At 44.4% G+C, this 22,989-nt stretch overlaps 1 protein-coding gene across 1 annotated transcript in view; it reads right to left on the bottom strand.

Moving 5' to 3' along the window:
• The window catches only part of LOC145350218 (high affinity cGMP-specific 3',5'-cyclic phosphodiesterase 9A), a 109,993-nt gene that overhangs the window by 35,571 nt on the left and 51,433 nt on the right, over nt 1-22,989 (bottom strand). The window contains exons 3-6 of the mRNA XM_080199280.1: nt 11,630-11,791; nt 9,959-10,107; nt 6,618-6,760; nt 4,557-4,616 (exon numbers count right to left, since the gene is read on the bottom strand). Coding sequence (XP_080055406.1) covers nt 4,557-4,616; nt 6,618-6,760; nt 9,959-10,107; nt 11,630-11,791 — 514 coding nt within the window. The remainder of the gene's footprint in view (nt 1-4,556; nt 4,617-6,617; nt 6,761-9,958; nt 10,108-11,629; nt 11,792-22,989) is intronic.

A 22,989-nucleotide genomic window follows, 5' to 3' on the forward strand; every position in this document is an offset into this window, starting at 1 on the left:
TTCACTGTCAAAAGCTGGTGCTACCTAGAATGTATTATCCTTTCAGAATACATGCTCATTGTGGCCATTGCCTAGGAACAGTCATACGAATGATAATAAGACCTAACTGCTTTCATCCAATTTGATGACTTTAAAAAACAGGCATAATTAACTGCATTATAGCTAAATAGCAAACAAAGTCATGAGAATAAACAGCCAACCTCGCTGATTTACATATTTACATTCCCACTCAAAATTAATTATGTATCACCATGGTCTTTACCAGACATAAGTACAAAAATACATTTTCCACTCATTTTGTAAATTATTCCCTATCCATTTAGAACATAGAATCGGACAACGCAGAAAGAGGCTGGCTCTTTGGGAGATATACAGTTGGTCCCAATCCCCTCTTCTTTTCCCATTGTTCTACATTCCTCACAAAGATCAATGCTTCCCTCTGTTTACTCATTTCACAGAGAGAATCATGCGTGTGAACAGAGGTAAAAAGCCGGCAGAGTACACTAATGTTTTTAGGTATGCCTGGCGCTGCTCCTGGCATGTTCCCCTCCCTGCCCTCTTTATTGAACCAGGGCTGATCCCTTGGCTTGATGGTAATAGTGGGGGGATACGCTGGGCCATGAGGTTGCAGATTGTGCTGAAGTACAGTTCCACTGCTGTTGATGGCCCACTGCACCTCATGGACGCCCAGTCTTGAGTTGCTAGATCTGTTCGAAGTCTATGCCATTTAGGATGGTGATAGTGACACACAACAGCATGGGTTGGTACAGGCTTGGAGGGCTAAAGGGCCTGTTCCTGTGCTGTAATTTTCTTTGTTCTTTGTACAAAACAATGGAGGTTATTCTCAGTGTGAAGGCAGGACTTCGTCTCCACAAGGATGGTGGCCATTCTCACCAGTACTGTCATAGACGATGCACCTGCAGCCGGCAGATTGGTAAGGATGAGGTCAACTATTATTTCCTCTTGCTTGCTCCTTCTCCGTTTTCTGCAGATCCAGTCTAGCATTTATATTCTTTAGGACCCAACCAGCTTGTTCAGCAGTGCTATTGCCGATCCACTCTTGGTGGGGGACATTGAAATCCCCCACCCAGAGTACATTTTGCACTCTTGCCACCCTCAGTGCTCCCTCTAAGTGTTGTTCAAATGGAGGGGTGCTGATTCATCAGCTGAAGGAGGACGGTGTGTGGTAACCAGTAAGATGTTTCCTCATCCATGTGTAACCTGAAACCATGAGACTTCATGGGGTCCAAAGTTGATGTTGAGGACTCCCAGAGCAACTCTCTCCTGACTGTGCCTCCACCTCTGTCCCACCAATGGGATGGTAATAATGGTGTTTGGGGTGTTATCTATAAGGTATGATTCAGTGAGAATGTCAGGCTGTTGCTTGACTAGTCTGTGAGACAGCTCTCCCAATTTTGGCACTAGCTCCCAGGCGTTAGTAAGGAGAACTTTGCAGGGTCGACAGGGCTGTTTGTTTTGCCATTGTCTTTTCCGGTGTCTAGGTCAATGCCAGGTGGTCCGAATAAAAGAATAAAATAGGGTGAGCAATAAGGAGTATTTAACTCCAAGTTATAACTTCAGTCTATGATTTCAACAAAGGCTAAGGTTGAAGTGGCAGGTTCAGGTGAAGAGAGATTGCACGGTTTAGGTCAATACTTGTTGGAGTTTTGAAGAATGAGAGAAGAACTAATTGAGGTATAAATGATGCTAAAGGTGATTGACAGGGTAGATGTAAACCAGATGTTTACCCAAGTTGGACATTCTAGAACAAGAGGCCATAGTTTTAGGCTCAGGGTGGCAAATTTAAAACAAAAATTAAGAGAAATTACTTCATTCAAAGAGTCGTGAAACTGTGGTATTCTCTACTCTCAGAGTGCAGTGGACGCCGGAACACTAAACAAGTTTACGGAGGAGACAGATTTCTAATTATTGGTGTGAGAAGGGTTATGGGGAGTGAGCAGGAAAGTGGAGATGAGGCTGACATGAGATCAGCCATGACTGTATTGAATGGTGGAGCAGGCTCGAGGGGTTGAGATGCCTACTCTTGCTCCTGATCGTTACGTAGGTGTGAACTGTACAGTTTCTAACCATTAGCCATATGACACAGCAGCATGGAGAGAGGGCAAAGAGCATAGGATGCACATGACTAACAACCCACCACATCAAGAGAATCAGTAGATCCTGCAGTAACAGTGTACGAGTCACCTCTGGTCATCCAAGAGGCTGAGACTGAAGTGCCGACCTACACTATAATCTGTTTTGCGCGACCAGTGACAGTGAACAGCACCACAATGGCATCCTTCAGGTACAAGTTCATTTGATATCTATAGGTGTGGGGGATGGGTGGAAGGGATGGTGGGGAGGGGAGTGGTGGAGGTGGGGCGAGGGTGGTGATACCTCAAGAATTGGCAATTTTGGCTTATGTTACTACCACAGGAGTTCAATAAGAAGTCTCACAACACCAGGTTAAAGTCCAACAGGTTGATCTGGTATCACGAGCTTCTTTGGAGCGCTGCTCCTTCATCAGGTGAGTCACCTGATGCTGGGCCTGAGCTCCAAAAGCTTGCGATTCCAAATAAACCTATTGGATTTTAACCTGGGGTTGTGAGATTTTTTTACTGTGCCCAGCCCCCATCCAACACCAGCATCTCCACACCATAACAGGAGCTACTAAAGCCTTTTATCGTCACTAATCCAGTTTCACAAATTTCAGCTCAAAGTAATAATAGCAAAGGCGGTTAAGTTTGCCCAAAACTGGCAACTTTTCCCACAGTGTCGAGCATTACTGCAAGCTGAGTAATGCTGCCATTATTTTACTGTGAGCACTGGACAAACCCTCCCAAATGTCTGGGCTCTCTTTTGTTGGCAAGTACAGGAAGACCAGTCGCAATTTTGGGAGACAATTGCAGGTGACAACACGCTGAATTTGCTGTCCTGGGACCCCAATCCAATTTAATAACAATGATTATTTACTAATAATTGGCTCCCTCCTATTTGCAATGGTGCTCATCAATTTAAGGAGGCCATGTGCACCCTGGGAGCATCGGTATATTCTCTTTCAACTCATGTTAAACCTCGAAATATTTGCACATCAATAGCAGATTTCACAAAAAAAACAGCATTATTTAACCAGGCATGCTCAAACAAGCACTTCAAATATCTCCTGACCTTCTAAGGACCACATAATTTTCACAGTAAAGTGGCAGGTGTAAGCGTTGCCTCATTAGAAGTTCTAATATTGAAATCAGCACACATTGGGATAATGTACCAATGTTCAGAACACACTTAACTAGCACCTTTAATTCAAATCAGGTGCTGACTAAGTCATGGCAATAACACCGCGAGGAAAATAAGTTCATTTCTTTTTGTATTTTGTGATTTTCATTATCATAGAATAGCATCCCTACAGTGCAGGAGAAGGCCATTTGGCCCATCGAGCCTGCACTGACAACCATCCCACCCAGGCCCTATCCCCATAACCCCATGTATTTAATCTCCCTGACACCAAGAGGCAATTTAGCACGACCAATCACCCTGACCCACATATCTTTGGACTGTGGGGGGAAACCGGAGCACCCGGAGAAAATGCATGCAGTCACAGGGAGAATGTGCAAACTCCACACACACCCCAAGGCCGGAATTGAACCCGGGGTCCCTGGTGCTGTAAGGGTGTATCAAACACATGGATACATTTATCATGGATAAATCAAACACTTTTGAGCAATGTCTGTCCTCACATTAAACCAGTTGACCCAAACTCAAACTGGTGTGGTGGAAAGAGGAGTATCTATGGGTGTATCCTATGTGGATTTCCAGAATGCTTTTGGTAAGGTTGCACACCAGAGATTATTAACAGAAATGAGAGCACATGAAATTGGAGTTAGCTCCATGATGTGGGTTTTGTAATTGGGTGGGAAGTAGGAAACACAGAGTAGGTAGGGGTATATGGTTTGTTCTCGGATTGGCAGGATGAAACAAGTGGTATTCCCCAAGTTTCTGCACTGAGAGCTCAGTTTTTCATCATGACTTGGTGGAAGGAATAGGTTTTCAGTTGATACTAAATTCAGAGATTAAGTGTAAGTTGTGTGGATGTAAGGAAGAAGTTGGGGAGGGACATAGAAAGTGTGCTGGATTTAGTGGATCGCACTGCAAGAGGGAACATGGTGAGCAACACCATCTAGTCGTGGGAGAAGCTGCATGTCAGTATGCTGGCAGAGGGAACACCTCCCACAATTAAATTGGAATGAAAGGGCTGATGTATGTAAACATCACTATTTTATCAACTTATAAACAACAGTTCACAGGAATTAGCACGGTATATTGTTCAAAGTGTACCAATATTCAGGATTAATGTATAATGCATTTAAAATCTGAGAAGATTCACCCCATGACATCATGGAGTGCGCACATTGACCAGGCCTCAATTAATAATTCAGAAACACAAATGGGCTTCCAATTTGACAAATAATGGTCTCATATTTGTCATTCAGTTGAATTGTACAATTTAATTCATACTGATAAAAAGCTGCTGCGGCAAAAAGCAAAGGCTTGCATACCAGTTATCGAAGGTTGGTGTCTTCAGATACTGTCGGACTTCCTCTGTGACCTCTAGATTGCTGCATTGAAAAGGAATGAGCGATATTTTAATAAAGATCTAATTTTTTCTTCAATTAAGAACTGGTTTCTTTCTTTTTCCAGCAAAATCATTTTTAGTTGGTTCCTCAGCATTAAACAAGCCTCTATCACTCTGCAAGACTCTGTTTCTGTTTTCAGAGATAAGGTAATCAAATCCTCTTAGCTAAGCAGAAGGCCTTTTCCTCGACGCAAGGATTACAGAGTTGGCTCAGTCTTTTGCTCCCTTCACAGTTACAACAAATGCCAAGGAAATCTCCAGCTGAGTTAAATCGATCTGATTCAAATCACAGTCACGTCGCATGTACAGCAGCAAAAATGCCTGGAATTAACAATTCCACTGAACATAATCCAGAATAGTTACCAATGTTTGTTCTGTCTATTTTTTGTACTTAAAAGAAAAGCATTTTTCCTGTTCAGGTATGGTTAGGATTAATCTAAACTCCAGTAAAATACTGAACAAGTGTTGCAATAACAGAGGCTAAATCTTTTCGATGAGACATTACATTAAGCCTCAGCTGCCTGTTCAGATGGATGAAAAAATCTCACGATCCTATTCAGAAGACAGCAAAAAAAAACTGTAACGCAGCCAGTAACCCACCGAGATTATTCATTATCTTGTCTGATGTTTGCCAGAGCTTGCTGAACAAATAATGGCTGCGGAGTTTGCCTGCATAACTATAGTAATTGCACTTCAAACTAATTCAATGCTTGCAACAAGCTTGGGGATGCCTTGGTCATTTGATCAGGCAGCACGGTGGCACAATGGTTAACACTGCTGCTTCAGTGCCAAGGACCCAGCTTTAAATCTGGCCTTGGGTGTCTGTCTGTGTGGAGTTTGCACATTCTCCCTATGTCTGTGTGGGTTTCCTCCAGATGCTCCAGTTTCCTCCCACAGTCCAAAGATGTGCATGTTATGTGGATTGGCCATGCTAAATTGCTCCTCTGTGTCTTAAGATGTGTGTGATTATGGGTGTTCTTGATATGCTGTGTCCCTCAATCTATAAGCCTCTGGCAACAGACTAGAGACTTGTTCTATGAATAATTAGCTGCAGAAACAGACAAAACTCTGACCTATGACAGAGAGAACACTTGATCAGTCAAAAGTTCTTTTGACATTTGTAGCCTCTTCCTCATCAATTGTTAGCATCATATCAGGACTCAAATCTATTTTCACCAACACAATCAGCCCTGTAGACTGTTTATTTCCCAGAAAGAGGAAATCCAACCTGTCTGGTCTGTGATGGATGTCCACAAGAGTAATTTAGGCAATTCCTTTCTGAAAGCCACAATTGAATCTGCCTTGGCCACACTCTCAGACAGTGCTTTCCAGATCCCAATCCACTTGCTACAAATAAATCCTTAAGTTGTCTTTGGTCCTTTTGCCAATCACCTTAAATCATTGGTCCTCAATATCTTTCTCTATTGGGATAATTTCTCTCTATCCACTCTTGCAAGACCCTTCATGAGTTTGAACACCTCACAGAATCTTAGAATCGTTACAGTGCAGAAGGGGTCCATTCGGCCCATTCAGTCTGCAATGCTCTTTGAAAGAGCATTCTACCCAGACCCACTCCCCTGCCTTATCCACGTAACTTTGCACATTCTTTTTTTTCAGATAACCATCCAATTCCATTTTGAATACTCCTATCAAATCACATCTCAACGCTATCTTCTCTAAGGAGAACAGCTTCTGAAATTCATCCACATAACTGAAGTCCCTCAGCCTTGGAACCAGTCTTGTAAGTCCCTTCCACACCTTCTCTAATGCCTTCACCTTCTTCCTGAAGGCAGAATTCGACAATACTAGAGTTAGATTCCCTAAGCTGCCAGCCTTTTCTCATGCACTATCTTTTTATAACTTATTTTCATTTTCACTTCTGCCAGCTTTACTCATTTCTTCATGATGACATGGTTAAATATGTAGAAGAGAAATTAGTTGGTAAATGGTTTAATTACAATGTGTTTCATGGAATGCACATTACCTCATCTGCAAGTAATTTTCCATTACTTGCTGGCACTCTTCTTTAGTTTTTCTCAATGAACGTTTATGATAGAATGGTGAAGGTTTGTTTGTCCCCTCTGTCAGCTCTTTAAATAGTCCCAGCCAGCTGAGGTGTTCGACACTCTGTGAACATTAACATGTTTTAATAAGGATGAAACAGAGAGCTGGTATTTGCAAACAATGCCAGCCATTCATTATACTTACACTTGCCTACAGACTTACTATGAGTCATAGAGGTTTACAGCATAGAATTTAGATCTGTAGCTCTTCAACTTGTCCATGCCGCCCTTTTAAGAACATAAGAACATAAGAAATAGGAGCAGGAGTAGGCCATCTAGCCCTTCGAGCCTGCCCCACCATTCAATAAGATCATGGCTGATCTGAAATGGGTCAGTTCCACTTTTTTTCTTAACCACTAAGCTAGTCCCAATTACCCACGTTTTACCCATATCCCTCTACACCAATCTTACCCATGTAACTATCTAAATGCTTTTTAAAAGACAAAATTGTACCTGCCTCTACTATTACCTCTGGCAGCTTGTTCCAGACATTCATCACCCTCTGTGTGAAAAAATTGCCTCCTGACCCTTTTGTATCTCTCTCTTCTCACTTCAAACCTATGCCCTCTAGTTTTAGACTCTCCTACCTTTGCGAAAAGATGTTTACTAGCTAATCTATGCCCCTAATTATTTTATAGACCTCTATAGGATCATCCCCTAAGCTTCCTATGCACTAGGGAAAAAAGTCCCAGTCTATTCAGCCTCTCCTTGTAACTCAAACCATCAAGTCCCAGTAACATCCTAGTAATTTTTTTCTGCATTCTTTCCAGTTTAATAATATGCTTTCTATAATAGGATGGCCAGAATTGTACACAGTACTCCAACTGTGGCCTTACTAATGTTTTGTACAACTTCGACAAGACATCCCAACTTCTGTATTCAATGTTCTGACCAATGAAACCAAGCATGCTGAATGCCTTCTTCACCACTCTGTCCACTGTGGCTCCACTTCCAAGGAGCTATGACCCTGCACCCCTAGATCTCTTTGTTCTTTAACTCTCCCCATTAACTGAATACGTCCTGCTCTGATTCGATCTATAATGCATCACCTCGCATTTATCTAAATTAAAATCCTGTTACTCATCAGCCCACTGGCCCAACTGATCAAGATACGAGCTTTTGAAATGAAGCATGTCATATTAGAAAACTATTTCAGTGTGTAGCCCTCTCCAATGGTTCAGGAACCTGTGTGAATGTGGCAAGCAACAGTATATCTTCTGAAGTAATGAGATTGGAGGATTCTTAATGAGATGTGCCAAGTGTGAGCCAGTCAATAGAATAGTTAATTTGATGTCATATCATGTACAGAAAACAGTATAAACAGAGGGAAAGACAGATGGAAGATATAAAAAAGACAGAAAGAAAAAGTTTTTAATTTTTTCAATTTTTTAAATTCTCCCAGCAATGATTAAAACTTGAAGAAGTGAGTCTTCACGCATGAAAAACTTAATTTTGCAATGTTCAAGAGGTTGTTTGGACCATATTAATACTCACTGTACCGTTTAAAATGCATTTGCATTGTTACAAAGAAACCCAAAGTTAACATGCTGAATTTACTAAGCATCTATAATATAAATACCATAGCTTTACACTTTTCATAGGTGAGTCTCTCAGTGAGATATGAGCTATCTCACTGACTCACCTGCTAGAGCAGGGCAACTCAGATATTATCTCCTGATTTTACATTGAACTGTATCACCAGAAATGTGTCTACATTTGTGACCATCAGAAATTAGTGTCTACATTTTAATAGCAGCTTATTTTGACAGCCAAGTGGACAGCTTGGCCCTCTGGGAGAGGGTCGAGAATGAGGGGCAGCAGGTTCAGTGTTGGGGTGGTGGAGAGGGGGAGTGGGGGCTGCTTGGGAAGGATGAGGAGAAGACTTGATCTCGGTAAGGCTGGAAAAGGAGTCCTGAAGATCAGGGGAGCTGAGCGGTAGGGTAGGCTGGATATCAAGAACGCTTGCAGAAAGCAAGGCAAAAGAACCGCAATCAGGAGGGCCAAAGTGGATTGAGGCTGGAGATCAGAACTGCACGTTTCCAAAGGTCTCCATGAAGGGGCTGCAGAGAGTGCAGCTGCTCTCCATGGCCCCACCAGGAGCACTAGAAGAGCCACTTGCCATGGGGGAGGAGTGAGGGATGCCCACTTGCCCACCCCATGCACATTTGCCAACAGACAAGGAATCCACACAGCACCCAGGTAACTCAAAATCGGGCTCCCAATTGCACTGTAGGAGCGTGACTTAGAAAGATTACTATGCATCGCACGTCTCCAATGCGGGATTCGCGGGCATCTGGGTATCTGCTGCCATTGGCACATGCACAGTGTACCAGGATTAGCTTCCATGACTTCATTCCACCACCCCCCCACTCCCCATTTTTCTTGCTGATAAGGTAAAAACAATTGGAGCATTTGAATGGGCTGAAGGTTTCCCGGAGTGAAATCACAAAACCGTTTGGTGTTCCTCAGCCATTTCCTTTGAAAGATTTGGCATGCTGCACTGTAATGTGTTAACGGTAATGATCCAAATGGTTTAGAAACACTTCCATCGCTATCGTGTGACTTCTTACATTTCTGCATTGGCAATCATGTTTGCATTCCTGGCTAAGATCAGGTGTAGTATTGACATGCTGCACCTGGCTGAAGTCATTAGGTTACGTTTTAGCTTCATTTGAAGCAATTTTTTAAAGCAGCATCTCGGCCTTTTGGCTAAAATGCAAATGAGATCAAGCCTTCGAGAAGGAGCTATACCTACTCCAATCCATTTGGATCATGTAGATCAAGCCCAAGACAGGAGGTGAGAGCCCTGTTTTGTCAGCTTGGATCGGGAATGTCCCAACTTGTTGAGGCTCTGAATTGGATTTGATTTGATTTGATTGGATTGAATTGGAATAAAGAATTTTTAAAAATCATGTTTGCATTCCATTGTTTACCTCTTGTCAAACACGAGTTAAGACTGAGAAAAGGATAGAGTGGCTAAGCAAATAAAATTATTTTATTATTCATTTTGCATTGTAATAATGAAACTCTTCCTTTCCCTCAGGAATCTGGTTCCGAAGTCTAGGATGCTTTCGCTTATTTAAGAATTAGCATAACTTCCAAATTTAACCAGAGTAAACATTAACAGTTTTTCTCTCCCCAATTTTGTGCGTAATTGAGTTGCGATATTTGCCACAATGTAGAGCCATGGAAAATGTTCAATAAAAACACACAAATGCTCAGCGTGCGGACATTAATCATGAATAAAAGCGCGTAATCTAACCTCCAGTTTCTCCCGAAATGACTCCACCCGACTTCTCATCTCATACACGATGGATGGCATATCTGCAGACTCAACCAGGATTTTCTTCTCCAGTGCCTGTAACCTACGAACAATAATTTGATATAGATTTAAACGTTGTTGCCTAGTTGCTTGCACTGTCATTTCCTCCCAGACAGGACCCCAGGCTTGTCTGCAATCACAGCTCCTGCAAAGGAATGCAGGCTCCCCAGCCATCCCACAGGAGGTCTGAAGGTAGGTTGTTTCTGCAACGAACGTTTGAAGTTTCCTTTCAAAAATGTAAGAGAATACACATTTAATTCTAATATAAAATACTACGGATGCTGGAAATCTGATATAATAACACTGAAAATACTCAGCTGGTCAGGAAGTGGCTGCAAAGAGGGAAACAGAGCACGTCAATGTACCAAAGAAAGTCTTTGACCCGAAACATTTTAATACTGTTTTCTCCTCACAGCTGCTGACAGACCAGCTGAGTACTTCCAGTGTTCCTTGTTTTTATTACACTTTTTAGGTGGCTTTTTTCTTTCTGTAATTTTCCATTCCTATTTTCCATAACAATGCTTTTGGCTAAAATTATTGTGCTATTTTAACAGAAGGAAAGATACACTGGCATAATATTGAAATATATATATATAGTATATAGTGTTTCAAAAGAAAAGTTTGACACACCTTTTCTCCATGGCCAGAAGATCAAATCCCAATGCTGCTGCCAATCCAGAACCTGTAAGCGAAGAGTAAGATTAATTTACTGACCTGTTGCCAATGCAGAAAAGTTCAATCAGGAAATTTCCACTGAGGTAGACAAGTGCTTCCTCCTGATCTCATAGGGACAGGGGAACAAATGAAAAGCAGGAGAAGGCCAGTTGGTTCCTTCAGCCTCTTTTGCCATTCAATGAGATCATAGCTGAATTCCACGTAGACTTGTGTTTCCTAATTTCATTCCTGAGCTACTCTGCACTATCCGTACTGTGCCGTGTTGAGTTACTCTGCACTATCCGTACTGTGCCGTGTTGAGTCATTCTGCACTATCCATACTGTGTGATGTTGAGTTATTCTGCTCTATCCATACTGTGTGATGTTGACTTACTCTGCACTATCCATACTGCGCTGTGTTGAGTTACTCTATATTATTCATACTGCACTGTGTTGAGTTACTCTATATTATTCATACTGTGTCATGTTGAGTTACTGTGCACTATTTGTACTTTGTCATGATGAGTTACTCTGAATGATCCACACTGTGTCATTTTGAGTCATGCTGCACTATCCATTCTGTGCCGTGTTGAGTTACTCTGCACTATCCATACTGTGCCATGTTGAATCATGCTACACTATTCATACTGGGTCATGTTGAGTTATTCTGCACTATCCGTACTGTGATATTGACTTACTCTGCACTATCCATACTGTGCTGTGTGTTGAGTTACTCTGCATTATCCATACCGTGTCATGTTGAGTTACTCTGAATGATCCATATTGTGTCATGTTCAGTTACTCTGCACTACCTGTACTGTGTGGTACTGAGTTACTTTGTACTATCCAAACTGTGTCATGTTCAGTTACTCTGCTATCTATACTGTGTTGTGGTTTAGTTACTCTGTACATTCTGCAATGCTAGATTTATTATATGATGCTGGAACTGCCTCTTACCCAAGGAATTGGCTTTACAATCAGCAGCAACAACCTCCAGTTTGTACTGTGTCTGCCGAGTATTAGACTCCAACTTTGGGGAAATGTTTATAATATTGCCTTTTGTGTTGTACAGTTTCAGAATGTCGTAGGGACCTGCCTCAGCAGCAGCTCGGAAAACTTCTGAAAGAAAACAAAAGAACAGATATGGCTAAAACAACTTCACTGTCAATGCATAGTTTACATAGAAGTAATGCACTCTGCAATTGGGAGCATTTCCTGCTTTGCAGTTCATATTACAAGGTGTGTTGACACTGGGGTATTTTTCATGATGCCATCACGCTGATTGACAATAATGCCGTATATGAACTGGTCAAAAAGTCAGGAACATGTCCACATTATTTAATTGTTCATTTAAATGACAATTAAGGCATTTAACAAGTTATCTGACTGGAATAATATGGCCGGAAGGCAATAATATGCCTTGAAGGTGAGTCTTACATCAGGTGGGGAACTTGTTTTTTTTAAGGGCATGTTTGTTTTGGTGTTTTTTTACCTGCAGCTGAGATCAGAGTCTGAACTTTCACAGATCAAAATCCATTGGCTGCAGGCACTGCTCTTTTTGCGGGGGGTATATTTACCTTTTGGATATTTTCTCCTGAGTAGGACTCTCTTCTCATTTCAGAGGGTGCCTTTGATAGGTCAGCGAATGTTCTCCTGTCTGCAACTCAGCACTGAGGGCTGAACACTCTCTCAGAGACAGGATTGTAGTCTCCATTGAAGACATAGGCCAGAATTTTACTGGCATGCCCACCCTGGAATCGGGACGGGTGAGGCTCGCATAACAGAATTCTCCGTTGGTCTCAGGTGGGATCTTACGAGCGTGACCTAAGCAGGGTCGTAAAATCCCAGTCATAAACTCCAATGAGGAGGAGAGAAAGGAGGACCAGAAGAATGAAAGAACTCAGGGGTCAGAGGGAGGCCCAGTAGGCTGTTGGTCCACAGGATGGGGAGAGAGCAGCACCAGTCCCCAATAAGCCTGAAAACCCAGATGCAAAAGACATTATGCTGTCTAGGATATACAGGCAGCAATTCAGCTACCTGCACCTGAGTGAGACTTAGTGCAAGACAACTGAGAATTCCAACTGTTCTATCACTTTGTGATGCTCTCAGGAGAAATCAGATAAATCCACCAAAGGGGCTACCCAAGGCATGTTGTCTTAAAGGTGACAGTGCTACTGAATGTCTTTGCTGCAAGTTCTACCCAGGTAGCCTTTGGACACCTGACTGGGATAACACAGCTGGCTGCATAGCATTGCATCCATACACAGCTTGATGCAATGTTCTAGAAGGCCAGCTATTACATTTCATTAACTCAAGATAGCCTCAAAGACAGAATGAGAGAGCTCAGGGATTTGCTACCACTGCTAGTTTGCCCAGGGTGCAGGGAGCCATTGGCTGCACATACATAGCCAACAAGGCCCGTGTAGGTCAACACTGCACATTCATAACCGGAAAGGGATTCCACTTTATCAGCATGCAGCTGGTGTGCAAACACAAACAACAGGTCATGCTCATGTGCGCCAGGTATCCGAGCAATAGTGACATGCTGTCAGGAATTCTCAACTTCCAAACCTTTTCAGTGGCGATGATGAGGTGAGGGAACAAGGCAGTGCTGTTGCGAATGCCCCTGGCTGGATCATGGGGATGGCTGTGACACCAGAGACACCTTAATATGCCAAAAGCTTATGTAGATCCTCTTGCTAATGGGACATCAGGCGTTGCATGAAATATTGTGCCTCCACCTTGTAGTTGCAATGAGCAAGTCCGAAGCCTGTACATCCAAAATTCTCCATCTACCCACATGTTTACACTATTCCTCCAGCCCTCCCTCACCACTTAATTTCCTATCTCTTCCTTCAGACACAAGTCACATAGCCACGGTTAGCAACAAGAATATGAATGCATGAGGCAATGTGAGTTTTGTGTTCATTCACAAACCTTCAGGTCATACCAACCTCATTAAGGAGATGTGCTTGAATGAAGTCTTCAGACACTATGAAACTTTAAGCAATAATGTGAAACTTCTGATCATGAAATTCAGTAACGTTCCAAAGTGTAACGTTCGTATACCAAATGAAAACAGACTTACCTGGCTATAGACTACAAAGATCAAATTTCTTCACAATACACAGTTGCTGCTCTTGAAGGATCACATGATGTGCCACTTGACACTGTCCTGTGCCACGGAACCCCTTAAAGAGCTTCAGGTCACTGCCTGCTGCTCCCTAGACTGGGTATCCTGCCCTCCAGCACCCACTCTTGCCATTAGTTCCTGCAAAATTCCAGCATTTTGTCAGGCACACTCCAATGGTGGGCCCAGTCTTGAGAAGGATCTCTGGGGGCTGAAGCCGCCATCAGCGCAGGCCTGTAGTATTCAGTCCATTGAGTGAGTTCATCTAAATCTCTTGCCCAGATTCTAACAAGCAAACATAGGGCAGGAGTTTTTAGCCGTGCTTGCCCAAAAGCCAGAAAATCCCGCCCAAGATCAAAGGACCATTGTGTGGTCCAACCTTCTCCTGGTACGCTTCCCGTAGCAGGGGCACGAGAAAATTCCCCCCATAATGCCTGCACGCATTGACCTACTTTGGCTCCTGTTCTGGCAAAACCCTGATTTTAACATTCTTATCCTTGTTTACAGATTTCTCTGTGCTCTCACTCCTAATCCTCCCCTATCTCTCTAACCTTCCTCCTGCTCTACAACCCTCCAATTCTAGCTCCTTGCTCATTGGCGATTTTAATCAGTCTACCATTACCTTGGTCCTGTTGAGTGCAAGATGAAAAGCTTCAGTAACATGTCTCTCTTTTCTACAAAATTCATCACTCTTTGGAAGAAATAGTTCAACCTTACATTTGTTTAAGACATGGCTTCTATCATTTCAATAAACACTTGTCTTAACAAGTCAGGAGTCAGGGCTTAACTTAAATTGTGCCCCTGATTTATCTTTTTCATTTACTTAGTGATTTGTATACTTGAATAAGATCCCCCTCATTCACCTCCCATCAGGAATAAAGAGTCCAGATTTGAATAGGTTCAAAGCTGAGGTTAAGAGATTTTTAGATGCCAGTGACATCAAGGGATATGGGGATAGTGCAAGGAGATGGCACTGAGGCAAGAGGTCAGCCATGATCCAGTTAAATAGCAGAACAGGCTTGAGGGACTGAAAGGCCTACTCCTGTCCTATGTTGCTGTGTTCATCTACACAATTCAGTCCTTTGACACCATCAGGGTTTTGATATTTCACTGATTGTTTTCATGACTAGAATAGAACTGTAATTTGAACAGATCTCAGAACTGGTGAAATTTACTATCTCTGGCTTCATTGCAAAAGGTTAAACTATTTCATTTGAAATCATAAAATCTCTACAGTGCGGGAGGAGGCCACTCAGCCCATCAATCTCACCAGGTCCTATCCCCGTAACCCCAACATGTTCACCCTGCTAATCCCCCTGACACTGAGGGGCAATTTAGCATGGCCACTCAATCTAACCTGCACATCTTTGGGGTACGGGAGGAAACCAGAGCACCTGGAGGAAACCTACACAGGCACAGGGAGACACAGACAGTCATCCAAGGCCAGAACTGAACCTGGGTCCCTGGCATGTGAGGCCAACAGTGCTAACCACTGTGCCACCGTGCCACTCTGTTTGATAATGAAATCGCCACAGAGACCAACTTGAGTTCCTCCATATACCAATGCTGCACTATAATAAAATAGTCAGATCCTTAGCCCTATTTGCGTGGTGGAGAGAAAAACCTTGGAATTACTTAAGAAATCACTAGATGCTATGGTGGGAGGTTGTTCAGGTTATTCAGGTGGATTAATTGAGATGAGCCTTCCTCACCCATAATTATCTTACAAATTGATGCAGACTTTTTAACCACGGAGGTGGGGGTGGTGGGGGCGAGATGGTGGTGGGTGGTAAGTAGCATTATTTTCTATTTGCATTGTGTGTTCCTGGAAACCAGACATAATTATAGCCTTGCCTTCCACTGCTCTGCTATAAAGTTCAAGGGCAACTAAAGCTCAAACACAATGCTCAAGGTTCAGACAAAGGCCTGCAGATCAGAAACCAATTACAATGACACAGAGAATCTACTTCAGGGTGAAGCAGCCATGTCGAAAGAATCAGCCACATCTCTCCACCATGCCTTAGTTAGCTCGTGGTTTAGAAACCACCATGGGATTGTGTGGCTGGGTTATAAATAAAAAATATTCAAAATAGGCCACAACTTCTCTTTAATGATGTGAATGTGGTCATTATGAATTGTTCTTTCAGCCAATGTCAATGAGATAAATTATAGGCTGGAATTTTCCCAAAAATCAACTAGGTACCCAAAAGGCAGGAAAGCATGAGATCTTCCCACCAGTGTTTTGGTTGTACCAATGTAAATGAATCTCTGACACTCTGTGCACCATGCTAGTGAGCAGGGAGTGGGGCTTCATTCCACCCAAGGGGCAAGCACCATAGTGCTAAGTGGACCACTGCGCATGCACACAGGCCCACCACCACCCCCCCCACCCACATCACCGGCCTCCCCAAACCCACCCCAACTGATCACTGGCCACCCAACCCCACCCCCTGCCGATCACTGGCCTGGACTCCCAAATACCCAACCCCAGCCAGCCCCAATCGCCAATCCCTGACAGCCAGCCCCAATCTCCCCTCCCCATGTGCAGCACCAACCCCCCCCATCATGTGCAGCACTGAAATCCCCCCCACCATGTATAACCCCGATCTCCCCCCCCCCACCACGTGCAGCTCCAATCTCCCAGCCATGTGCAACCCCAATCCTCCCCCACCCTGTACAACCTCAATCTCCCCCCCACCACATGCAGCCCCAATCTCCCAGCCATGTGCAACCCCGAACTCCCCCACCATGTGCAATCCTGATCTCCCCGCCATGTGCAGTCCCGATCAGAGAGTGGGGGTTAATGGGTGCTATTCGGATTGGTGGTTGGTGACTAGTGGAGTGCCCCAGGGGTCGGTGCTGGGGCCTCAGCTATTTACCATTTATATAGATGATCTGGAGGAGGGAACCGAGTGTAGGGTGTCAAAATTTGCTGATGACACCAAGATTGGGGGAATGACAAATTGTGCAGAGGGTGTGGAGAGTCTGCAGAAGGATCTAGATAGGCTGGGCGAATGGGCCAGGAAATGGCAAATGGAATTTAATGTTGGCAAGTGCGAGGTGGTCCACTTTGGTAGGAATAATGGTAGGAAGGACTATTACTTACAGGGCGAAAAACTGCAGCAGGCGACGGTGCAGAGGGACCTCGGGGTCCTTGTGCATGAGTCGCAAAAACCCAGCCTGCAAGTGCAGCAGGTGGTCAGGAAGGCGAATGGGATGCTGGCCTTCATAGCGAAGGGGATTGAATATAAAAGTAGGGAGGTCTTGCTGCAGCTGTATAGGGCATTGGTGAGGCCGCAGCTGGAGTACTGTGTGCAGTTTTGGTCGCCGTACTTACGCAAGGATATTTTGGCCTTGGAGGGAGTGCAGAGGAGGTTTACTAGGCTGATACCGGAGTTGAGGGGGTTGAGCTATGAGGAGAGGCTGAATAAACTAGGCTTGTACTCGTTAGAGTTTAGAAGAATGAGGGGAGATCTCATTGAGACATATAAGATGATGAATGGGATGGATAGGATAGAGGTGGAGAGACTCTTCCCACTCAGAAAGGACAGTAGGACTAGGGGGCACAGCCTCAAGATAAAGGGGAGGCGGTTTAGAACGGAGTTGAGGAGGAACTTCTTCATTCAAAGGGTGGTGAATCTCTGGAATTCTCTGCCCGTTGAAGTGGTGGAGGCTGCCTTGCTAAATATTTTTAAGACGCGGGTTGATGGGTTTTGATAAGAGAGGGGATTAAAGGTTATGGGGAGAGGGCGGGAAAGTGGAACTGAGCCACGACAGATCAGCCATGATCTTATTGAATGGCGGGGCAGGCTCGAAGGGCTAGATGGCCTACTCCTGCTCCTATTTCTTATGTTCTTATCCCCCCCCCCCCCGCACCATGTACAACTTTGATTTCCCCCGGCTTGTGCAGCCCCGACCACCCCCACCATGTGTAACCTCAATCCCCCCCGCCACGTGTAACCTCAATCCCCCCCGCCACGTGTAACCTCAATCCCCCCCGCCACGTGTAACCTCAATCCCCCCCGCCACGTGTAACCTCAATCCCCCCCGCCACGTGTAACCTCAATCCCCCCCGCCACGTGTAACCTCAATCCCCCCCGCCACGTGTAACCTCAATCCCCCCCGCCACGTGTAACCTCAATCCCCCCCGCCATGTGTAACCTCAATCCCCCCCGCCACGTGTAACCTCAATCCCCCCCGCCATGTGTAACCTCAATCCCCCCCGCCACGTGTAACCTCATTCTCCCCCCGCCACGCGTAACCTCATTCTCCCCCCGCCATGTGTAACCTCAATCCCCCCCGCCATGTGTAACCTCAATCCCCCCCGCCACGTGTAACCTCATTCTCCCCCCGCCACGCGCAGCCTCATTCTCCCCCCGCCACACGCAGCCCCGATCTCCACCTTTATGCGCAGCCCCGATCTCCACCCTTATGCGCAGCCCCGATCTTCCACCCCCGTGTGCAGCCCCAATCACCCCATCATGTACAGCCCTGAAACCACCCCCCCCCACACCAGTTGCAGCCCTGATCTCCCACCCCCGTGTGCAGGCTCAATCACCCCATTTGCAACCCCAATCTCCCTGCCATGTGCAGCTCCAATTGCTTCCTCTCTCTCTCTCTCTCCCATTGATCCCATTGCAGAGTGCACTGCAGGATCTACCCGCTCCCCCCCCCCACCAACACCAGGCAGGCACTGCCCAAGGTGAACCCCCCCCCCCACACCTCTACTGGGGGGCACCTCAATGGCCTCTGACCCCACCAGCTGGGTGATCACACCTGGTCCCCATTGTGGTGGGAGCCTCAACCGGTGGGGGTGGGGGAAGACACTAGCGAGTCCGAGACTACTATCCCAGGCTTACTAATCACATTGAAATATCAATAAGGTAATCAGCATGGCACTCGTTTCCGGCAAAGGGCTTACTACGTTCAAAAACATTGCCTGGGAGACTCACAATTGGCTGGACGATCGCAAGCCCCACCACAGGGCCCCCTGCTGATATCTCCCGGCCCACTGCGCTATTCGAGCAGGCAGGGAGAATCGCCCCCATAACTTGTAATTACAAACCTTATATCATAGAATCTCTACATTTCAGGAGGACATCGTCTCTGCACCAAGTTTCTAATAAAGCATATTATCCAGATCCTATCCCCATAGCCCCACACAGTTACCCTGCTAATCCCACTACTCTTGGGACACAAAGGGGCAATTTAGCATGGCCAGTCAACCTAGCCCACACATCTTTGGAGAACCCGGAGGAAACCCACACAGACATGGGAAGAATGTGCAAACTCCATACACACAATCACCCAAGGCTGGAATTGAACCTGGGTTCCTGGCACTGTGAGGCAGCAGTACTAACCACTGTGCCACCATGCCACCAATATGAAGCCAAAGTAGTAACTATGTTACTGAGGTAGAACCTGAGTTAAGTATTTTGTTGACTACTTTGTAAAGTATATATAATTTTTTAGTTTATGTTTTAGAACATAAGAACATAAGAAATAGGAGCAGGAGTAGGCCATCTAGCCCTTCGAGCCTGCCCCGCCATTCAATAAGATCATGGCTGATCTGAAGTGGATCAGTTCCACTTTCCCGCTCTCTCCCCGTAACCCTTAATTCCCTTGTCTATCAAAAACCTATCTACCCGTGACTTAAATATATTTAGTGAGGTAGCCTCCGCCACTTCAACTGGCAGAGAATTCCAGAGATTCACCATCCTTTGAGTGAAGAAGTTTTAAATGATAGTACTAAACTTGAAACACAAAGCTTTGGCAGCCTGTCTTTTTTTTTCAGTTTATGTCTCCTGGTGATTATTTGTGCACAGCAAAATTAAGACTTACCAGAAAAACCTGACATAAGTATTTTCACTGCCCTTCATCGTAGTCAGCCAGCATATCTTAGGCTTTCTACATGAGATGTTTCTACTTAAACCAATGTGAGACTTTCCACTCTCACAGTGAAATTGGCTTCCTGATTGAGATTGCCAGATTGTAACAATGGTGATAGAACAAAGAAAATTACAGCACAGGAACAGGCCATTCGACCCTCCAAGCCTGCACCGATTATATTGCCCATCTGAACTAAAACTCCCTACCTTTCCGGAGACATTATCCCTCTATTCCCATCCTATTCATGTATTTGTCAAGACAGCCCTTAAAAGTCACTATCGTATCTGCTTCCACTACCTCCCCTGGCAGTGACTTCCAGGCACCTATCACCCACCACCAGTAGATTAACAATGTTTTGAACTGCTTTACCACAATTTCCCTTCTGCTGTCATGAACACCTGACCAGAAATACGCAAATCAATCTCTGATCAAACAAGAAGTATTGAATCTTGCAGCATAGAAGGAGTCCATTTGTTCCATCATGTCATAAAGCAGTCCAATTAACCCAACTCCCACCCTGCTACTATTTCAGTTTCAAGTATATATCCAATTCCTTTTTGAAAGTTGCTGTTGAGCCTAATTCTATCACACTTTCAATGCAATGCATTCAAGATTATAACAGTTCACTGTGCCAAAATGTATCAACATTCATCCCAAAATCTCTAGAGAATGAATATGCTGATCATAAGGAGAATCAATTATCAAGGAAGCAATATCAGGGTTTTTGGAAAGTCAAAACGCTATCCATCAGAATTAGTCTGGTTTTATGAAAGGTAAATCATGTTTGACTAATTTGCTAGGGTTCTTTAAGGATGTAACAAGCAAAGTGGATAATGGGGATCCTGTAGATTTGGTTTATCTGGACTTCTGGAAGGCATTTGATAAGGTGCTGCACAAAAGATTAATTCGCAAGGTTCGATCACATGCGATTAGGTGTAATGTATTTGTGTGGATAGGTGACTAGCTGATGGACAGAAGACAGAGAGTCAGGATAAATGGGTTTTTTTCTGGATGACTGGAAGTAACTCGTGGGGTGCCACAGCGTTCAGTCCTTGGGCCCCAGCTATTTGCAATCTATATTAATGCCTTGGCTACAGAGATAGGAGGCTCTACAGTCAAATTTGCAGATGACACAAAAATTGGGGGGACTGTAAGTTGCAATAAGGAAATAAGAATCTTACAAATGGATACAGATAGGTTAGGAGAGTGGACCAAAATGTGGCAGATGGAGTTTAACAGATGGATAAGTATGAGGTCATACATCTTGGTCAGAAAAATGGGAAAGCAACTTATTATCTAAATGGGTGAGACTTTGGGGTGCTCCGGTGCAGAGGGATCTGGGTGTCCTTGTTCATGAGTCACAGTAAGCTAGCTTGTAGATACAGCAGATAATAAAGAATGGAATGTTGACATTTATAGCTAAAGGAATAGAATATAAAGGTAAAATGGAATTTAATGTTGGCAAGTGTGAGGTGGTCCACTTTGGTAGGAAGAATGGTAGGAAGGACTATTACTTACGGGGCGAAAAACTGCAGCAGGCGACGGTGCAGAGGGACCTCGGGGTCCTTGTGCATGAGTCGCAAAAACCCAGCTTGCAGGTGCAGCAGGTGGTCAGGAAGGCGAATGGGATGCTGGCCTTCATAGCGAAGGGGATTGAATATAAAAGTAGGGAGGTCTTGCTGCAGCTGTATAGGGCATTGGTGAGGCCGCAGCTGGAGTACTGCGTGCAGTTTTGGGCGCCGCACCTGCGCAAAGATATTTTGGCCTTGGAGGGAGTGCAGAGGAGGTTTACTAGGCTGATACCGGAGTTGAGGGGGTTGAACTAAGAGGAGAGGCTGAATAAACTAGGCTTGTACTCGTTGGAGTTTAGAAGAATGAGGGGAGATCTCATTGAGACGTATAAGATGATGAATGGGATGGATAGGATAGAGGTGGAGAGACTCTTCCCACTGAAAAAAGACAGTAGGACTAGGGGGCACAGCCTCAAGATAAAGGGGGGGCGTTTTAGAACGGAGTTGAGGAGGAACTTCTTCACTCAAAGGGTGGTGAATCTCTGGAATTCTCTACCCATTGAAGTGGTGGAGGCTGCCTCGCTAAATATTTTCAAGAAGCGGGTTGATGGGTTTTTGATAAGAGAGGGGATTAAGGGTTATGGGGAGAGGGCCGGAAAGTGGAACTGAGCCACGACAGATCAGCCATGATCTTATTGAATGGCGGGGCAGGCTCGAAGGGCCAGATGGCCTACTCCTGCTCCTACTTCTTATGTTCTTATGTTCTTATGTATTGTTGCAACTATACAAGGCATTGGTGAGTCCACACCTGGAGCACTGTACACAGTTTTGATACCCTTATTTGAGGAAAGATGTAGTGGCATTGGAGGCAGTTCAGACGAGGTTCACTGGATTGATTCCAGAGATGACGGTTTTTTTGCGTGAAGAGAGATTGAACCATTTAGGCCTACACTGTCTGGAATTTAGAAAAATGAGGGGAGATAAAATCGAGGTATACAAGATGATAAAAGGTATGGATAAAGTAGACATGGAGCGGATGCTTCCGCTGATGGGACATTCTAGGACTTAGGATAAGGGATAGCAAATTTAAAACAAAGTTGAGGAGAAACTACTTCTCCCAAAGGGTTGTGAATCTATGGCATTCACTATCCCAAATTGCAGTGGATTTTGGGACAGTGAGTAAATTTAAGGAGGAGTTGGACAGATTTTGAATTGGTAGTAGGTTGAAGGGTTATGGGGAGAAGGTGGGAAAATGGGGATGAGGAGCATATCAGCCACGATCAGATGGCGGAGCAGACTCGATGGGTCGAATGGCCTAATTCTGTTCCTCTATCTTGTGAACTTATGAGAGAAGATGAGACAAATAACCAGCAAAGAGACAAAGAAAAATTGGTCTGACATTAAAAGCAAGCTAGAATTAATCAACGTTAATACAGACAGACGATCCAGAGAAGATTGAGAGTTTTGAGAATTGCACAAAGCCACCAACAACAAAACTACCTGATTTCCATATGAACTCTCTACTTCCTAAGTTAATGACAGAATCATGACACGACCAGATTGCCAAGGTTAATGCATACTTTCAGTCACAGAATGTGGATCTCCCGAAGCAACCATCACATTTTCATCAAAAGTGAACACAGGAGACCCTCCAAACATTTTAAACTATTCTTTTTATTCAGTTAAACCCACACAAAGGCTCTTATAAAATTCAGAACAAAATTCTTCAGAGCCTCCATCATGGAAAGACATTTTTTTTTTAATTTTTCTCATTACAACCACAGTTA

Source organism: Carcharhinus amblyrhynchos, chromosome 11, assembly GCF_965287045.1.
Source record: "Carcharhinus amblyrhynchos chromosome 11, sCarAmb.v2.hapA, whole genome shotgun sequence".
Classification (NCBI taxonomy): Eukaryota; Metazoa; Chordata; class Chondrichthyes; order Carcharhiniformes; family Carcharhinidae; genus Carcharhinus; species Carcharhinus amblyrhynchos.